This window comes from Mauremys reevesii, linkage group 12 (assembly GCF_016161935.1).
Source record: "Mauremys reevesii isolate NIE-2019 linkage group 12, ASM1616193v1, whole genome shotgun sequence".
In the NCBI taxonomy this organism is placed as follows: domain Eukaryota; kingdom Metazoa; phylum Chordata; order Testudines; family Geoemydidae; genus Mauremys; species Mauremys reevesii.
In genome coordinates this window covers 4160920-4177598 of record NC_052634.1, presented here as the reverse complement: position 1 = coordinate 4177598, position 16679 = coordinate 4160920, and the positions used below count along the sequence as shown (strand labels likewise).

Below are 16679 nucleotides of genomic sequence, written 5' to 3'. Positions count from 1 at the left end.
GAAGAGTGGGGAAGGGTTCCACCATAGATGGTGGAGTTCCACCATCTCCTTGGACACAACATCAAGCCAGAAGCCGTTCACCAGCTGCGGGTAGGAAGAAGTTGGCCACCAGTGTGACAGATGTTTTGCCTTCAGTGGAAGCATTACGTAGTGACCATTGCTAACCAGTCATTTGTCAGGCTGGAGTCGTTGCTAAGTAGGGGAGGGTGGATGTGGTGGGACCAATGGGCCTGGCTCAATAATGGAGTAATGCAAACCAAACAAACAGATACATTTTTCTGATTGGGAGCCGGTTCCCATTCAGCTTAAATGATCTCAGACCAGGAGCTCCCTCCCTCTGGCGCTGCCTGGTTACAAAAACCATGACACCGGCGAGACAAAGAGATGAATTCAAACAGTTGTTTTCAAGTTTATGTACCAAAGGCAGTTTCCCTAGTGGTTAAAGCAGCAGGACTGGGAGTCGGGACTCCTGAATGTACAGCTGTCACTGACATGGGGTGGGACCTTGGGAAAGCGAGTTCGTTTCGTTCTGCCTTCATTCCCCCATCTGGGTAAGGCAGCTGGCTGTTCCTTTCAAGTTCTTGCATCATGCCCAGCACCCTGGCCTCAGATCCCAGAACATGCTCCCCACTAGGGCAGGTTAAAAGGTGTAATTCACCGGAGTTTGTAAATGGCCTCGAGCTTCAGTTGAACTGATCACTGTCATTACGCTTATTACGGAAGTGCTGCCGAGCCAGCAGCCTTTCCAACCCCCGCCTTGCGCAAACAGGTCACATTTCCAACTCTGCATGCCAAGCGAGCCCCATGAGACGCAGATGATGGGATTTCTTGTAAAGGCCTGCCCACAACTGATTTCTTGCTGTGGCACACCAAGCTCCTTTGATATTTATTTAATGATTGAATAAAGGCCAACCCTTTAAAAAGCCTCTGAGAATGGGATAAAGAGTCATTCACCAGGCTGGAGTCATTAACGGGGCGGCGCGGGGGTGGGGGGGGAAGAGAAGTATTTGGCTCAGGTATTCCACATCTTCTCTAGCTGTTCAAGGGTTCTTCTCAACACCCCATCCCAGTCGTTCTTGGAGCTACCATTTGTCCAGAGGTACTTTCTCTGCCAAGCCTCTCACTGCAGAGGCCTGGTGGGGGCAGGGTAGTCAGTCTTTTGCTAAACCCTCTTGCGTATGGAGTGGTGGCCAGTACAAAATGGGACTGGCTGCCCGTTGTAGTTAGGTTGACTTTAGCGCACTGTGACACAGTCTGCACAGACAGACAGACCTTCCTCTCTCCACCGAACCTTTTTTTAGGGACAACTCCTCTCAGAGGTGTTGCCTGAGACCAATCTGACTGCACCAGTTCCATTCTTCCTCTCTGCATTGCCGTCCTGCTCTCCACCTGGCACAGACCCCCTAACTCCTCTGCCTCCTTCTCTCCACATTCCCCTTCTTCCCCCTTCTCACATCTGCTCCCTCAGTTCTCTGTCCTGCTTCTTCCTTTACTCTGCTTCCCTCTCGCCTCCTTTTCATCAATGGTGAAATGCACTTGGGTTGCTCACTCCACCTGCCCTCACACCTGGCTTCTGGAGGAGTTGATTCACGGCAGGCTCAGCTGGATAGGTAGTACAGGTGGACAAGTCAACAGAGGGCCTTTTAAGTATTGCTCAGAGAACTGATTTTAACCTTAAAAAGCCTAGCCAGCCATGCCAGATGACCACCAAATGATTGGAGAGAAAACACAAGACCAGACTTGATCCGAGTACCGCAACGTCCATCCCTCAGGAGCTGAATGCACTGTGGACACCCACTTGCATGTTGGAATCTCAGCGGCAGTTATCAGGAAACCCTCCCAGCCTGTTAGCAGCAGCTGAATCTGCCTCAAAGTGCTGAGCTGGGCTGGGCTATGTTAGTGCGTTTTGGCTGGGCCCCACATTGCAGTAGTTGCAGGGACCCACAGCTGCTGTTTCCGTGTATGCTTACGGACTGTGGTAGTGGCTGATCATCTGATGCCCTACTGCACAGCACTGAATTGGCTGGACTGCTGGAAGGCACTCCAGCCAGAATTTTTTTTTTTTAATCCAGTAAAACCAACAAAAGATGAAAATAATTGTTGCCACACCCAGGAATTAGTGGTATAAGCTTGAATTTCCCCCACGCTACTCCTCTGAAAGCTAGAAACAAATAATAGCTCTCAGTCAACAGCCCGTCAACTGAAAGAGCATATTAATGGAAACCAAAGCTGTAGCACAGCTTCAAAAGAGTTAATACCAAAAGCTTCTGCTCAAACACCCAAATTCATCTTGACCGGCATACAGCTCACTCACACAGCATCAGCATGGCTTGGAGCTGTAACACGAAGGTTCACCTGGGAGGAATATTTCTCTCATTCTTTGGATGGGTCTCATCCTGCGTTGTGACTTTTGTGCCACTCTGGAAGAATCTCAACCTGGACTTGAATGAAATGGAGATCTGGACCATGGGGCTTTGGCAAGTCTGCGTAATGCAAGAGGAAGGCACTATGGAGTGTAAAAGCTATGAGTCTTTCTTGGCTCTGCCATTGGACCTCAGGGTGTCCAGGATTTTGATGTTCCTCTCTAATGGATCGGGACTTCTTGGATTCTTGATCTCCAGTTGTGGGCTGGACTGTTGCAAGGCCTGGGAAGAAAAAACAGCTCTAAAGAAACAACTAACGCTTTGTGGAGGAGTGATTTTTGGCATCTCAGGAATTATGACCCTCATTCCAGTTTCCTGGCTTGCCTATAACACTGTAAATGAATTCTGGGATGAAACTGTCCCAGAAATTGTACCTAGATGGGAATTCGGGGAAGCAATGTTCCTGGGCTGGTTTGCTGGATTTTTCCTTGTAGTAGGCGGGCTGCTCATCATCTGCTCAGCCTGTTTGAAAGGGACAGAAATGACAACGATGCCTTTAGCAGCTTGCCGTGAACCAACACAGGTGCAAGGTCCATTAGCAATGCGACACTGGAGCCAACATTCACATCCCAAAAACGCCGACCTGGTAATCTAAGACTTCCAGCACAGAATTCTGTACTGCTCCCTAGCTTTTCAGATTGTGAGAAGTTCCCATAATAATTTACAGGATGACTACCTACTTTTTTGTCCATAAGAAATTATTAAGTCCTGCTATTTGTTTTGTCTTCCTGTGTGTTGGTAAGTTTTAAAGAGCAAAAGCTTTTCCTGAGAAACTTGCAAACTGAGTCTGGAACTATAAAATCAGTGAGGTGAACACAGAAAACTAAATAGCACTTCATATTTCTAGCAATATTTTAAATGCAGCATGTTACTGATTATTCTTTGAGCATCTTTGGAAATTTCTGATAGGATAGTAACATCTGTACACAATTCTGAAGGTTATCGCTCCTTAACTGTCCATTGTAGGGAGACAAGGTGGGTGAGGAAATATCTATCTATACACAGGGATAAATTCCACCACATAAATTATTCAATTTGATGGCAACATGTTTCTGTGCTCTCAAAAAGTAACTGCATCTTGAACAGCATAAGAGGAGAAGATGGGGATGCAGGATTTTAGCTATAAAGAGCAACGCTGCAGTATTTTTATTCATCTAGCGAAATTTTCTTATAGAAAGTCAGTTTATACAAAAAAATGCATTTTCCACATCCATGAAAGGTGCAAAATCAGAGGCATATATTTACTAGTCAGTGAAATCACAAAAATATCAGACCCACAAACAGAATGTTATCCAATTTAATTCTTTTTTAGATCACTTGTGTATAACAATTAGAATGTAACTGTTCCTCTAAAGATCTCCTAAATTTTCATTTGGCTACCAAAAAAAAAAAAAGTTTGTATTCACTTACTGTTATTACTAATAAAGTTATATATAAGAAACCTGTTAAATACTCATTTTAGCCTGATCAGGAGTAAATCTGATGCTACAGTACTATTTAACAACTCTGTTTTGTTATTTTTATAACCTTTGCTTACAATGTCTGTGACAATGAGATCAAAGCAAGGAAGCCCCCATCCAAACCCAGAATTCGTTTGGGAATCAAAGAAGTTCACTTTTGGTTTAAAAAGTTTGGTTTTGCAATTTGCAGTTCGTTCCAGCAGAGATACCAATATGCAGAGAGCAAGGTTATTCGCAGAAATTTTTCTAGCCTGGCTGAACCCAGGACATTTTAGAAACTTTGCAGACAGGCCAAAAAATGAACTTTAGGGAGCCCAAGCTTCCTGAACAATCCACCCTCCGTCAGCCTTTCAAATCTCCCAATCGTTATTTGAAATGATGCACGTATTTCTTTCATGAATGGGAACTTTGCTTGGATGGATTATTCAGGATGTGGTCTCACAGCCTGACCCAAGTCAACAGAAGGTCTCCCCATATTCTCTAATAGGTTTGGATCAGGTCCCAAGTGCGTACATATTAGATCCTTAAAACTCATGTTAAAAAGAACTGAAAGGAACCCACCGAAAATTCGGAACGACATTCTTCTTCAGCCAATTCTGCTGCTCCCAGCTGTCCGTTAAGTATGCGTGAAAAAATGATTGTTGCTGCTGTTGCCTTCTCCTCCCAATAGCTTCCCCCTTTCCCTCCCGCTGCCCCACACCAAGTCAAAATCCCGTATTTTGTGGCAACACAGCTGGTTGCTGTGGAAATTAGTCGATGACAGACAGTTTAGGAACTGTAAAGAGCAGCAGACAAGAGTCCTGTTTCTGTAACAAGGATCAAGAGATGCAAAACGCAGGGGCCAGGAGGGCAACATTCTTGGCTGGGGGAATGTGCTTTTCAAAGATTTACACAAACTATTCGCTGCTTTCCAGGGGGCTGACAAACCCCCAAAGGCAAAAGAGACTCTCAGATGTGGGCTGTCACTGTCATCCGCACCCTGGGGAAATCAACATAGAGAGTGAGGGGGGAGAGAAGAGAATTGTGGTGACAGCCCAGATTTTTTAGCATCAGTGGGCTCCCTTTATGCGTTTGTGGCTTTAAGGCTTGATCCAATGACAATGAAAAGATTTCAATGGAATTCACTGGACACTGGATTGGGCTCTTCAAGCAGATTAGTGTTACAGTAAACAACTCCTTCAATTTCCTAATATTTGGTTTTTGCTGTGTGGGGGGTTGGAGGTCTGTTGTTCGTATATTTTTGGTAGTAGTTTAATGGGACAGGGAAATATCCCCATGACTGTACAAACAATGGCACTCTGTGCACATTAGGATTTCCCCCAATCACATCCTATTTGGTCGCAGCAAGACTGGCTTTCTACAGGGGTATGACTGGTATGGTTTTTGCACAGAGGGTTTTTTAAAATTACACACCCTCTACTAAACTCCCAACATAGCACAGTGGTGAACAACAAATATTGTTAGCAGGGTCATGGAGTAAAGACTTGATGAAAAATTACCTATATGGCAAAACAGATAGGCACTTCGGGGACAGGGAAGACAAAGAGTTAGGAATCTCTCAGAGCCCCATGCACCCCTCCTCCAACAAGCCAGACTTGAAACTACCAAAAACTGAGGTCTCCTGAGTGTTTTGGTACTAGATGATAACAGAGAGTAGCCAGTAACAAGAGAATCATCACCATCCCACCTTGCAAAAGCAAGCCATTTAGGACAATATGAAACACAAAAAAGGCCACAAAGTTGAAATATCAAAGGTCCTTGGCTCCACCATCATCCCTTAAAAAGATAACGGTATGTGACTATCTCTGCATAGTGGTAGGGTGGTTTCTTTAAGAGTGTTTTCAGTTCTGACTCTATGTTAACTGGGGAAAAAGAGGGTGAACCCCAACTCCAAAGTTAAATAACCAGGTGAGGGTGAAACAGGCAAAAGTGAGTCACCCTGTCATTGACAACTAGTCCTCACCTGTCTGCATTCAAAAGGAACTCCACTAAATTATTACTATTTTGCACTCTTAACCCAGCCCTATAAATATCTATATCTTCAATTTGCCCATCGAGTCCCCATCTGGAAGGTATTTTATTTTATTTTATTTTTACTGTTGGAATAAATCTGTGTTTTGCTAGGGAAATGCTAACAGAAGCTTAACTATAAAAAGGGTAATGGTTCTGCTATAATGCAGATTTATGTGAGCAACTGAATATGAAACTCAAACATTTCAGTCCCAAATGAATAAACGGTTTGTCTGCAGGAACTTACAGTGTTTCTCCCTCCTTTTTGCTAATTTAATCCAAGTGAATTACTCACTGCTGTGTGCTTGGAAATGGCTGTTTCCTGAAGGCATTCTGCATATACAGCCTATTGCAGAACAACTCGAAATAGAAAGGGGTTCAAAGTGGGGCTCTCTAAAGGAATTTCTCTTGGGTGGCCTGTCCTAACAAGGAGGCTTCAAGAGAAACCAGTTAGCATCAATAAGCAACCTGCGTGTTAAAGTCTCTGGAATATGTACAGCAGAGAACAGGTGGGTGAAAGAGCCTTAGGTGACCCAGTATTCAAGGTGGGTGAACTTCACCCAAAAGTAAGATACAAAAAGCTTCTCTACAGGTGGCTCCATTTGTCTAGACCTCAATTCTTGCTCGATGGGCTGATGTACGTCTGGACAAAGAGTACAACCACCAGGAAGGATCCGTCTCCTATTGAAATTTGTCTCCTACTGAAAAGCTAATCCAGAGCAAAAGGGAATGTGCAAATACACTTATACTATTTATCTTGAAGTAAAAAAAAAACCCCACAACACCTGGACACAAAATAAGTCAGGAGAAAACCTCAAAGCTACTCAAAAACTACAGCTAGCTCCACCCTTATTTAACTTACATTTAAGAAAACTCAAGAGACTCTGATACGCTAAAGATTCAGCTACACTATAACTTGTAATAATTTTTTAACACATCAAACAAGATTGAAAACTGTAGTGCAGACAAACAATAAATGTTTATGCTAGTTGTTTTTAAACCTAGGTTTGTTGCTAGCCATTTTTAACCCTAGGATAGAATGTGACTTGTACCATATTTTTTTCTTTATCTACACTACAATTTTCAGCATGTTAATATGCAATTACAAACTATAGTGTCGCCAAGTCTTTAGTGACAGATTTGTTAAATGTTGATGAATGATGGGTTGAAACAACAGTACAACCTTTGGCTAACAATAGAAACAGTACAAGACCATTTTTCTCTTACACACACACACACACACACACACACACACACACACACACACACACACACACACACACACACACACACACACACACACACACACACACACACACAAAACAAAGCATAGAAACCTCTCTGCCACTAGGTGTCATTCTTTCTTCATTGAGGAACTAGCACAGGTTTGGTAGGTCAGCCTCAAAGCTTTCTTGAAGTTCCGATCTTTGTAATTTAAGAAAGTTTAAAATGATCTCGTGGGCCAATGTTCTCATTTCTTCTGTTCATTCCAAGACACAGAAGTGTTTTAAAACTTGACAACAAAAATAAAACAGAGAGGGAGCAATTTCACTCTAAAATAAAACAAATGTTTTTATTGCACATTTATAAAACCTGCATAGTCCTATCAAATAGGAATTCTCTTCCCCATTCATTCAGAACATTTTGGTTTAAACAATTTTGTCTGTTCAAATAAAACACATACTGCCCTTAAAAAGTGTCCAACTGTGGTTCTCCCCCTCACTCCCCCAGTACATTTTTACAAAAAAAAAATAATACAAATATACATGCTTTTACGCTAACCTTAGTGTCCAATGCTCAGTTTTCTCATCAATAACCTTGATGGAGGAGGAAATATGTTCAGATCCGAGAGGGGAATTCCCTTTGGGATTTTTGTTTTCTTTAACCAGTTACTGATTATTAGCACAGTGATATTGTGTACACTTTCATTATTTGCTTTTGTCTGTCTCAAAACAAGAGCCCTTCATATTTGTTTGACTGTTAAAAAGACAAGAGGCAACTTAACTTCCTGTTTGACTTCACTCAACTAAAATATGCAGCTGCATACATGACTGACGGCCTGCCTGTCTTACTCACACAGTGTTCCATCAATCCCCGCTGTCTCTCAGTCTCCCGACTCAGACTCCTGCCAGCTGTACTTTGCCAAGATCTGGATTTATAAGCTCTTTCAGCTAAGAATTTAGAAATGTGTGGATGTGTTTGCCAGAACCAAGCTAATAAGTGTCACTGATTTGTCAATGAAGCATTCTCTTATGCGGCTGTTGTCACTGTCCCAAGTATCTTGCCTGAGGGACATTTTAGAAAGTGGCAAGAAACGGAGAGACAATGCATTTTTTGTTGTTGTGGAGATGAGAAGCAGCTGTTACTGCCAGCCATATATTGTGCCATCTTACAACAGTGGTTCCTGCCCTTCGCATTCTCACTGACAATTGTATCTTACGTGCAATACTGCTTTTCATTCCTTCGTGTCGACACCAAGAGCATGGTGGATCTGGATATGAATCGTCTTTATCTGCCTAGTCTCCTCCCTCTCCCATTCGAATGTTGTCTGACAGCAGGATACTACGGCAATAGGTGGGTTCCTATGTACCGCATCTAGGGCTGGAAAGTTGTAAGTTTATTTGACAATCACAGGTGCGGCCCCATGAATAGACTCCATCACGGCTGCGAAGCGGCTGCAGAGGTCATAGGGGGAGTTGGGCCGGATCTTCGGGGGTTCTTTTAGAATGATGACCTCTGCAGAGCAGTCCAGGAGCCTGGGGAGCAGTTCGCCCAGCTTCATTTGCAGGTTGGCTGTGGAGGTGGAGGAGGATGAAAGAGTCAAATGCACTGGAACAGGCAGTTACAAAAAAAGACCAATCGCAGCAGGTTTTAGCGTTGCAAAGAAAAACAGCTGCTATGCTTTTTAGATAATTATCTACCTCAGCCAAAAACTGCTCACCTCGAGCATATAGAGATGAGTATTGTTTTATGGAGGAGAGACAATGTCTGGCCTATTTAAGTCTTGTATCTTGTCTCTATCAGTAGCCAATACCATATGGTTCAAGGGAGAGGTGGGGGAACACACCAAACTCCTCCCCTCCCTCCCCACAACACACACAAACTATCGCACACTGTATCACAACCTAGGTGCTTGGCAAACCAGTGATGTGAAGTTACTAGGAGTATAACTGGTGTATGTTACCAGTGCCACTGCCAAACAGGCTTTCCTCAATCCAGGCCACTTTACATGGTCATCCCAAATGTGAGTCTCTAACCTTGCAATCTCAGATTTATGCACTACATCTAGTATAGGCCAGGCATTATTCATACCCTCCAAGTGCTGACCCAGTAAACTCCAACAACACACAACGAGTCAAATCTGTAATCATCCGATAATGCAAACCAAAAATAGACACCCCCTTCCCTGAGAGTGATGGGAATGTAGCCCCAACAGAAGAACAAGCAGAAAAGGGCACAGTCCTCTAATTGATTATGTACTGCATAACAAAATTAACCGGAACTGCCCACTACTGTACAAAAAATTCTGACCTCACTGTCCAGTCAATGGTGGAATGTAAACATTTCTCCTGTGGGAGGACTGTTCCTGTCACATCAGGTGTTAGCAGAAACTCTATGCCTATTTCAGCACTTGGCAGGCCAGCTCTCTAGCAGCTAATTAATTTGAGGAGTTCAAGACTTTCCAGGTGAATGTGCTTAAAACCATTCCCACAACACCCTTTTCGTCTTCTGACAGATGAAAAGTTAACTGACTTAACCTACTGCAGAGGCAATTTTACACGCAACATGCACAGAGGCTGGTGACGACAGACTTGGCCCATGCAACACAACGAGAGATGGAAACTGCCGAGTTCTGCTCCTTTCAAATCTCAAGTTTCACTATTTGGGATTCCATTACATGGAGCAGTTTATAACAAGGCCAAATTTGGGGAAGTCAAACTGCTAGCAAATTTCTCCAGCTTTCTACTTTGCAGCAGCATTTTGAGAACAAGCCTCCATATTTCTGCCTCACTTTCCTGTAGCAAGTTTACCCTCTGCTGGTTAAAATGAGCAGTGTTAAGAGTCTCAAGCCTGTCCTCTTACCCAGGCAGAGAGTCATGGCAGCTTAACTTCGGCACATGAACGGAAATGTAGAATAAACGCAGTTATCCAAAACTGAAAGTCAGACGCAGAATGACCAGCATCTCCTCACTACACTCTGGGTCTAATGGGCAATTCATTGCAAAGCCTCTTCAAAGCTTGACACAGCTAGCTTCCCCCATCCCTTCCTCAAACCCTTTGGCTACTGTATACGAATTTGTAGTTATGAAGCTGAACACAGTTAGAAAAAGTTCCTGTCAGCATGTCTCATTTCCAGCATGAAGTCAGAGTGTCTCACGTACCAACTACATGCTTAGAAGCACAAATGCACCCAGTCAGTTTAGAACCTTTTCTGTCTTATCTTACAGGTGAGCATTCATATACAAACCAACAAAATCTGCTAACGTTAGTGTGTCAGTGAAATCACACTGGCTGAAACTTAAGAACATAAGAATGGCCGTACCGGGTCAGACCAAAGGTCCATCTAGCCCAGTATCTGTCTACCGACAGTGGCCAATGCCAGGTGCCCCAGAGGGAGTGAACCTAACAGGCAATGATCAAGTGATCTCTCCTGCCATCCATCTCCATCCTCTGACGAACAGAGGCTAGGGACACCATTCTTACCCATTCTGGCTAATAGCCATTTATGGACTTAGCCACCATGAATTTATCCAGTTCCCTTTTAAACATTGTTATAGTCCTAGCCTTCACAACCTCCTCAGGTAAGGAGTTCCACAAGTTGACTGTGCGCTGCGTGAAGAAGAACTTCCTTTTATTTGTTTTAAATCTGCTGCCCATTAATTTCATTTGGTGACCCCTAGTTCTTGTATTATGGGAATAAGTAAATAACTTTTCCTTATCCACTTTCTCAACATCACTCATGATTTTATATACCTCTATCATAACCCCCCTTAGTCTCCTCTTTTCCAAGCTGAAGAGCCCTAGCCTCTTTAATCTTTCCTCGTATGGGACCCTCTCCAAACCCCTAATCATTTTAGTTGCCCTTTTCTGAACCTTTTCTAGTGCTAGAATATCTTTTTTGAGGTGAGGAGACCACATCTGTACACAGTATTCGAGATGTGGGCGTACCATGGATTTATATAAGGGCAATAATATATTCTCAGTCTTATTCTCTATCCCCTTTTTAATGATTCCTAACATCACTTTCTAGGTTAAAGTGCTGATCACAAAGAACAGATGAGACCAAGGTACCTATTTCACATATTTTAAAATCATTCACTTCTTATATTGCAATGGTCGGGGATCTATTTTCTGTAGTTGTAGGACAAACAACAATCAAATTGTCCCATAACACATTTCACTCTAAACATGAGCACATGTTTTCAGGCATAAGTCCAGTCACAAATGCCCTGATATGCTACATATACAGGGCAAATCCTAAGAATCCTAGGAAGGATTTTAAATAAGCAGTAAAGTCCTTTTCTAGTTTAGACCTATGGAACAGCCTGACCACTCAGAACACAGGATTTTAAGGGGAGCAAGCAAGTCAGCAATTCCCTACCATCCATGTCTTCTTGTCCCAGATAAGAGCACCAGCGGTTCCTCATGACCTCAATGGCAGCCAGGTCGTCCTTGGAGATGTCATTATTGATAATGAGGTGCATACAGGGGATGATCAGTTCATTCAGGATGTTAATGCCCTCCAACACATCCGCCTCCGCACTGCTTACAAACAAAGCCGCTGCCATGTCATTCAGCTTCTGTGGGAGAATCAGGGGTCAGACATTTGAAAAAGCCCTGACTTCAGAGCACGAACAGGCTACTGGGAAAGCTGCACATGACCCATGACTCTTCCACCTGATGGGAATGTATGGAACGCACATGGACTAATGGGAGCGGACGTGTGCACCAAGAGAATGTAATCTTTAGAACAGTGGTCCCCAAATTTTTGCAGTCACCCCACCACACACACACACACACACACACACACACACACACACACACACAAGCTGCGTCTGGAAGAGGGGCCGGCGCTGGGGCCGGGGCCATGGTCAGGAGCAGAGCCGCAGCTGGGGCCGCAGCCGAGATCGAGGCCACAGCTAGGGCCATGGAGCCACAGAAAGAGCTGCAGCTGGGGGCAGGGCTGGAATGGAGCTGGGGGCAGAGAGGGGCTGGGTGGCACTTTCTCCCCGCCCCTTCTGGGGACTGGCCCAGACTCTGCCACCACCCCCCACACACAGTTTGGGGACCACCGCCTTAGAAGGATTAGATCAGAGAGAACATATTGCTCCAGAATTAGCTCTAAAGTATACAAATAATTTTGGCTTTGAGACGCTAAGATTCAGATCCAGAAACACCAAATGGATTCCCTGAGATCCAAACTCCATTACTTCAGTGAATTTTGCTTCCTCGATTTTCATATTAGGGCTGGCACTTTGGAAGGGGTAGATGCCATGATAATAGGTGCCTTAGATATAATTATGCTGGCCTCAGCAGCCATAATGAAGCAGGAACTAAAAATAAGTCTCAGGCTGCTGCTGCTTATTCCTTTCCCAAGGAAAGCCACATTACCTAGTGCCCAGCAAAAGATTCACACTGGTTACAAAGGAAGAAGCAACGCTGGCTGCCCACAGGGAGGGAAGAGTAGATATTGCTCTTTGTGAAAAGCAAATGGCTGGCATCCACCCCCTCTCTGAAAGACTGTTTTAATGACAGGCTCTTGTACTGTGTCTGTAAGGAGGCGCATGATACACTGATACTCTTTGGGCAACCTGGAGTGAAGAGACAATGTGTAGATGTGAACTGAAATCGCTGAGCTAGAAGGAGTGAGTATTTAAGGCTGACCAGTCTACCACTGAGATTGTTCACTTTCAATTTAAGACTCAAAAGATACAAACCAAAAGGCATTTTCTTCTGTATAAAGCAATCAGTGATTCATCCACCCCTCTGTTGGGTCCTTTCATCAGCAGGGTGGTGTTACTTTGGTAGGCATACACCAGGTAGGTCAGTGCTTCCTGGTACCTTGGAGGAGGAGAAGGTGTTAATAGTCCATCACACCAGGTGCCACATATTCCAAAAGCTGCAGTCAAGCTGTCCACCCAGGCCAGATTCCCCACTTCTTCCCCAACAGAGACAAACTCTTCACCTTCTTAACGGTGTTATTTGCTCCCTTCTCTCTTTTTCCATTCATCAAACCTCTCAAGAGCAGCCCCCATACTAGGCAGGCTAGCCTTCCGTATGCCTCAGGGACGCTTTGGCATTCTGGTTTCAACCCCAATATTTAGACTCAGGTCTAGAATTCCTCTGGTTTCAATGGGAACTTGGAGATGAAAGACACTATTAGAAGTTTGGAGAACAGTATTTTTCTTTAGAGACTCCAGGGTTATATTTAGAGCTGGTCAAAAAACACATTTTCATCACAACTCACCAGTTCATCTAATTCTAAACGTTTGATGAGACTGTTCGATTTAAAGCAAGCGCGGATGGAGAACCCCCTGACCTGCCTGATTTCCTGCCAACGTACCCGCCTGCTGCACTACCTGAGAGTCGGGGACCCCAGGGTGTCCGTGGTGCCAGGGCAGCCTGCCGAGCAAGCTCTCCCAGAGCCAGGGCTTGAGAATTCCAACATTTTAGTTTACATTCCGAACTGGAACAAACCAAATTCTGAAATACTGAACTCCTCTGTGAAAAGGAATGATCTTTCTCCATACAGCTGTCTATACGGTATACTGCTTGCAGTATGGGGGAAAAAGCCCAGTTTTCAGTTCAAAGTTGCAGGGAGCGCTGTTTCTACGTAGGAGTCAACTTGTTTTCAAACACAATGAGAGTTTCATTTTCACCCAACTTTCCCAAGAGCCAAGTAAAGGCAGTTACTGCGCTAAATCCTGTCCAAGGACAAAGGGTGCTGCATGTCAGGAGCAAGGGGTACTAGCAGAGAAGCAGGTGCTTTTAGGTATCATCAGTTACCCCATAGCTTCATCCAAAATGTAAATATAATTAAATTAAACCTACTTTCTATTCTGGTAGAGTTCCAACCCTGTCAGCAGGTAAACAGACACCTTGCGAAATAAACTGTAGTCTTCATGCCATTTCTGTTTAGGGTAACAGGGAATATTACAGGTTAGTCAATACCATGCTTTCACGTGCATGTGCGTCTGGGACAAGTCCACTACCCCCAGCAAAACCTGGTATGCTAGTTCATTCAGCCTCTGACAGGGAGAGCTCTGACATGGGACATGAGCTCACTCAAGCTCAGGGCAAGTTCCCAGCATCCCCTTTGCTTCCCCATACAGCTCAAGAACACATTCACCAAGACAGATGAGTCTCTGGCAATGTTTAACTCCAAACTGGGAGCACCGAATGAGTCCTCTAGAACAAGTGTGAAAACACAAACAGCTGATGATCTGTTGGAGGGTGTGGGGGGAGAGGTTAGCTACATAGCTCCCATTCTGACCATATAGACTGACTGTTCCAGGAGCAAGTTAAAGATCCCATAGTACCTTTCAAAAGGGGTAGGGCTAAACTGAAACCCCTGTGTCCTGGTCAGAACTCCTCAGGAAACAGCTCCTAATGCTTCTGACTATAACACTGTTACCAATGGGTATGTAATAGTTGCTGTGTTTGTTTGCATACCCAGTGCACTGCCACTATCTTGCTCACTGCTTTGGGACACCTCCAGCACTAAGGCATTAGAGAAAAGGAAAAAGTTCTAGTCCCTTACCTTATACTCCTCCATATTCACATCATCAGGGCCGATCTCCTTCAGCTTAGCTCGTGCTACCTGCATAATGCTAATTGACCTGCTCAGTGCAACAGAGAGAGACATTAGAGAATGGCGAAGCTACAGAATCCCAAATCAGAAAGTCATGACATTGGATCCCCTGGCACAAACCTTTCATCGTAACTGAGGTTTCTATCTGCAAACTGCTCCAGGAGGGTCCGCTCCACTACCTGCTTGGGAGCAGTGTTCCGCAAGAAGTAGATGAGCACGTGTTGCAGCCGGGGGTCATTGTGAGGGGTTGGGGTCTCTTTGGCCAGCAGATACAATCTGGAGTACTCTTCACGGAATGCCTATCAAAGTCAAGCAAATTCTAAATGCCTATTCTTTATTATTGCTGCACATTGAATTTGAAACCTGCAGTGGGAAAGTTGATTACAAGGCTATAACTGTCCTGTAACTTAACAGGATTCAGTACTGAGATGTCTAACTGCTACGTACATTAGCTGGCAATTGCTTAAGGTATCTTCCATTAGTTTTAGGTCAGAAGGGACCATTAGATCGTCTAGTGCAGGGGTCCCCAACGTGGTGCCCGCGGGTGCCATGGCGCCTGCAGAGGCATCTAAATGCGCCTGCATCCTGGCCGGTGGTCGAGCATCCGCCGAAATGCCACCGAAATTCGGCGGCATTTCGACGGCCTGTGGATGACGCCCCTTGCCGCCGACAAGCGACATCATCCAGAGGCGTTGCCGCCAAAATGCCGATTTTGGCGGATGCTCGACCGCCATCACAGTCCTTCGTCTGGCGCCTGCCAGATGAAAAAGGTTGGGGACTACTGGTCTGGTGTGACCTCCTATATGTGATATGTCATTATATATCCTCTGGATAACCCTATGCTGAGCCCAGTAACTTCAGTTAAACTACAAGAGACTACACTGTTGTGTGCTACAGACAGAGAACAGGAGAGACTGAGGTGCCACCAATGCCCAAGGCCCCTCTGACGGCAGGGAACTGACTAGGTGAAATAGGCTCAGATGATACCAGCAGGCAAACCATGCCCCATTATGCAATGAAAAGCGAAAAATCCCCAAAGGTCCCTGCCAGGATGACTGGGGTCAGAAATGAAATTTCCCCCCAAATAAGGTGATCAGTATGACCCTGAGCACGTAAGCAAGACACACTAGCCAGGCTTCTTAGAGGATTTTCTATACCAAGTCAGAGCACAGATCCACCCAACCAATATACCATCTCCACTTTATAAAGATGGCTGAATCATATAGATCTATGCCTTAAGCGAAAACATCACCTTTAAAAAGAGAACCCAAGGGAGGTAGGCACTGGCTCCACTGACTTTCAGTGGAGTTGGGTGCCTAACTCCCTTAGGCATTTTTGAATATCCCAGTCCAAGTGCTCATTTTAAGGAACTCTTTAGAGACATCTCAAATGTTTGATAAAATGTGAGAGGAACAAGAATGCAGCTGGCAAAATGTTACTCTGAGCAATAATACATGATAGTCAGTAAACCAAAAGCCCCGTCTGATGTTCATTCTCAGTTGCAATTACAGAAAGTCACTGGTGTGATTTAGGACTACCAGAAGCCAGTAGGATCGTAGAATGAGTGAATTTTCCTAAGCCCTCTTTTTATTTAACTTCACTTGTTTGTTTCTTTACAATGTCTAGCCCAAACTAGCAACGACCCACTCTCTGTTCAGGAATATTTACCTTTTTCTAGTCTGTCTTCCCATTGCATAAGCTTAGGAGGACATATTTTACAGAAATTCCTACAGTAAGTGTGTACATTTATGGCCCAAATTTAATTACACACCACATATGGCCTGCTTATGATTAAAATTTAATTTGTATTTTCTGGTGATAATTATATTGGGCACTTATACAGTACCTTCCAGCCAAGGGCTCCCAAGTGCTTTTCAGACATAATTAAACCTCACAAGCTCCTGTGAGATAGGGATTGTAAGTATCATTTTTGCACTTGGGGAGAGAGAGAAGTGGAGTGATTTGGCTAAGGTC

General features: G+C 44.3%; 2 protein-coding genes across 8 annotated transcripts in view; one reads left to right on the top strand and one right to left on the bottom strand.

Moving 5' to 3' along the window:
• The first annotated feature begins 2003 nt into the window (after window positions 1–2003).
• Window positions 2004–3018, top strand: CLDN25 (claudin 25). Its single transcript, XM_039496717.1, has one exon. It carries the CDS (start codon window positions 2326–2328, stop codon window positions 3016–3018), a length of 693 nt encoding a protein of 230 aa, XP_039352651.1. The 5' UTR covers window positions 2004–2325.
• A 4445-nt stretch (window positions 3019–7463) lies between these two features.
• The window catches only part of USP28 (ubiquitin specific peptidase 28), a 44274-nt gene continuing 35058 nt past the window's right edge, over window positions 7464–16679 (bottom strand). For 2 of the 7 annotated variants that reach the window (XM_039496427.1, XM_039496428.1), the window contains exons 21-26: window positions 14826–15004; window positions 14655–14733; window positions 13946–14025; window positions 12832–12955; window positions 11496–11694; window positions 7466–8686 (exon numbers count right to left, since the gene is read on the bottom strand). In XM_039496427.1, the coding sequence (XP_039352361.1) occupies window positions 8511–8686; window positions 11496–11694; window positions 12832–12955; window positions 13946–14025; window positions 14655–14733; window positions 14826–15004 (837 nt within the window). In that variant the 3' untranslated portion in view covers window positions 7466–8510. Of the gene's footprint in view, window positions 8687–11495; window positions 11695–12831; window positions 12956–13945; window positions 14026–14654; window positions 14734–14825; window positions 15005–16679 lie in introns of all 7 variants that reach the window. The other 5 variants (XM_039496432.1, XM_039496431.1, XM_039496426.1 and 2 more) reach the window with 4 other exon arrangements.

Coding starts and splice junctions, on each gene's coding strand:
- CLDN25 (XM_039496717.1), top strand. CDS start 2,326: ATGGCTTGGAGCTGTAACACGAAGGTTCACCTGGGAGGAATATTTCTC.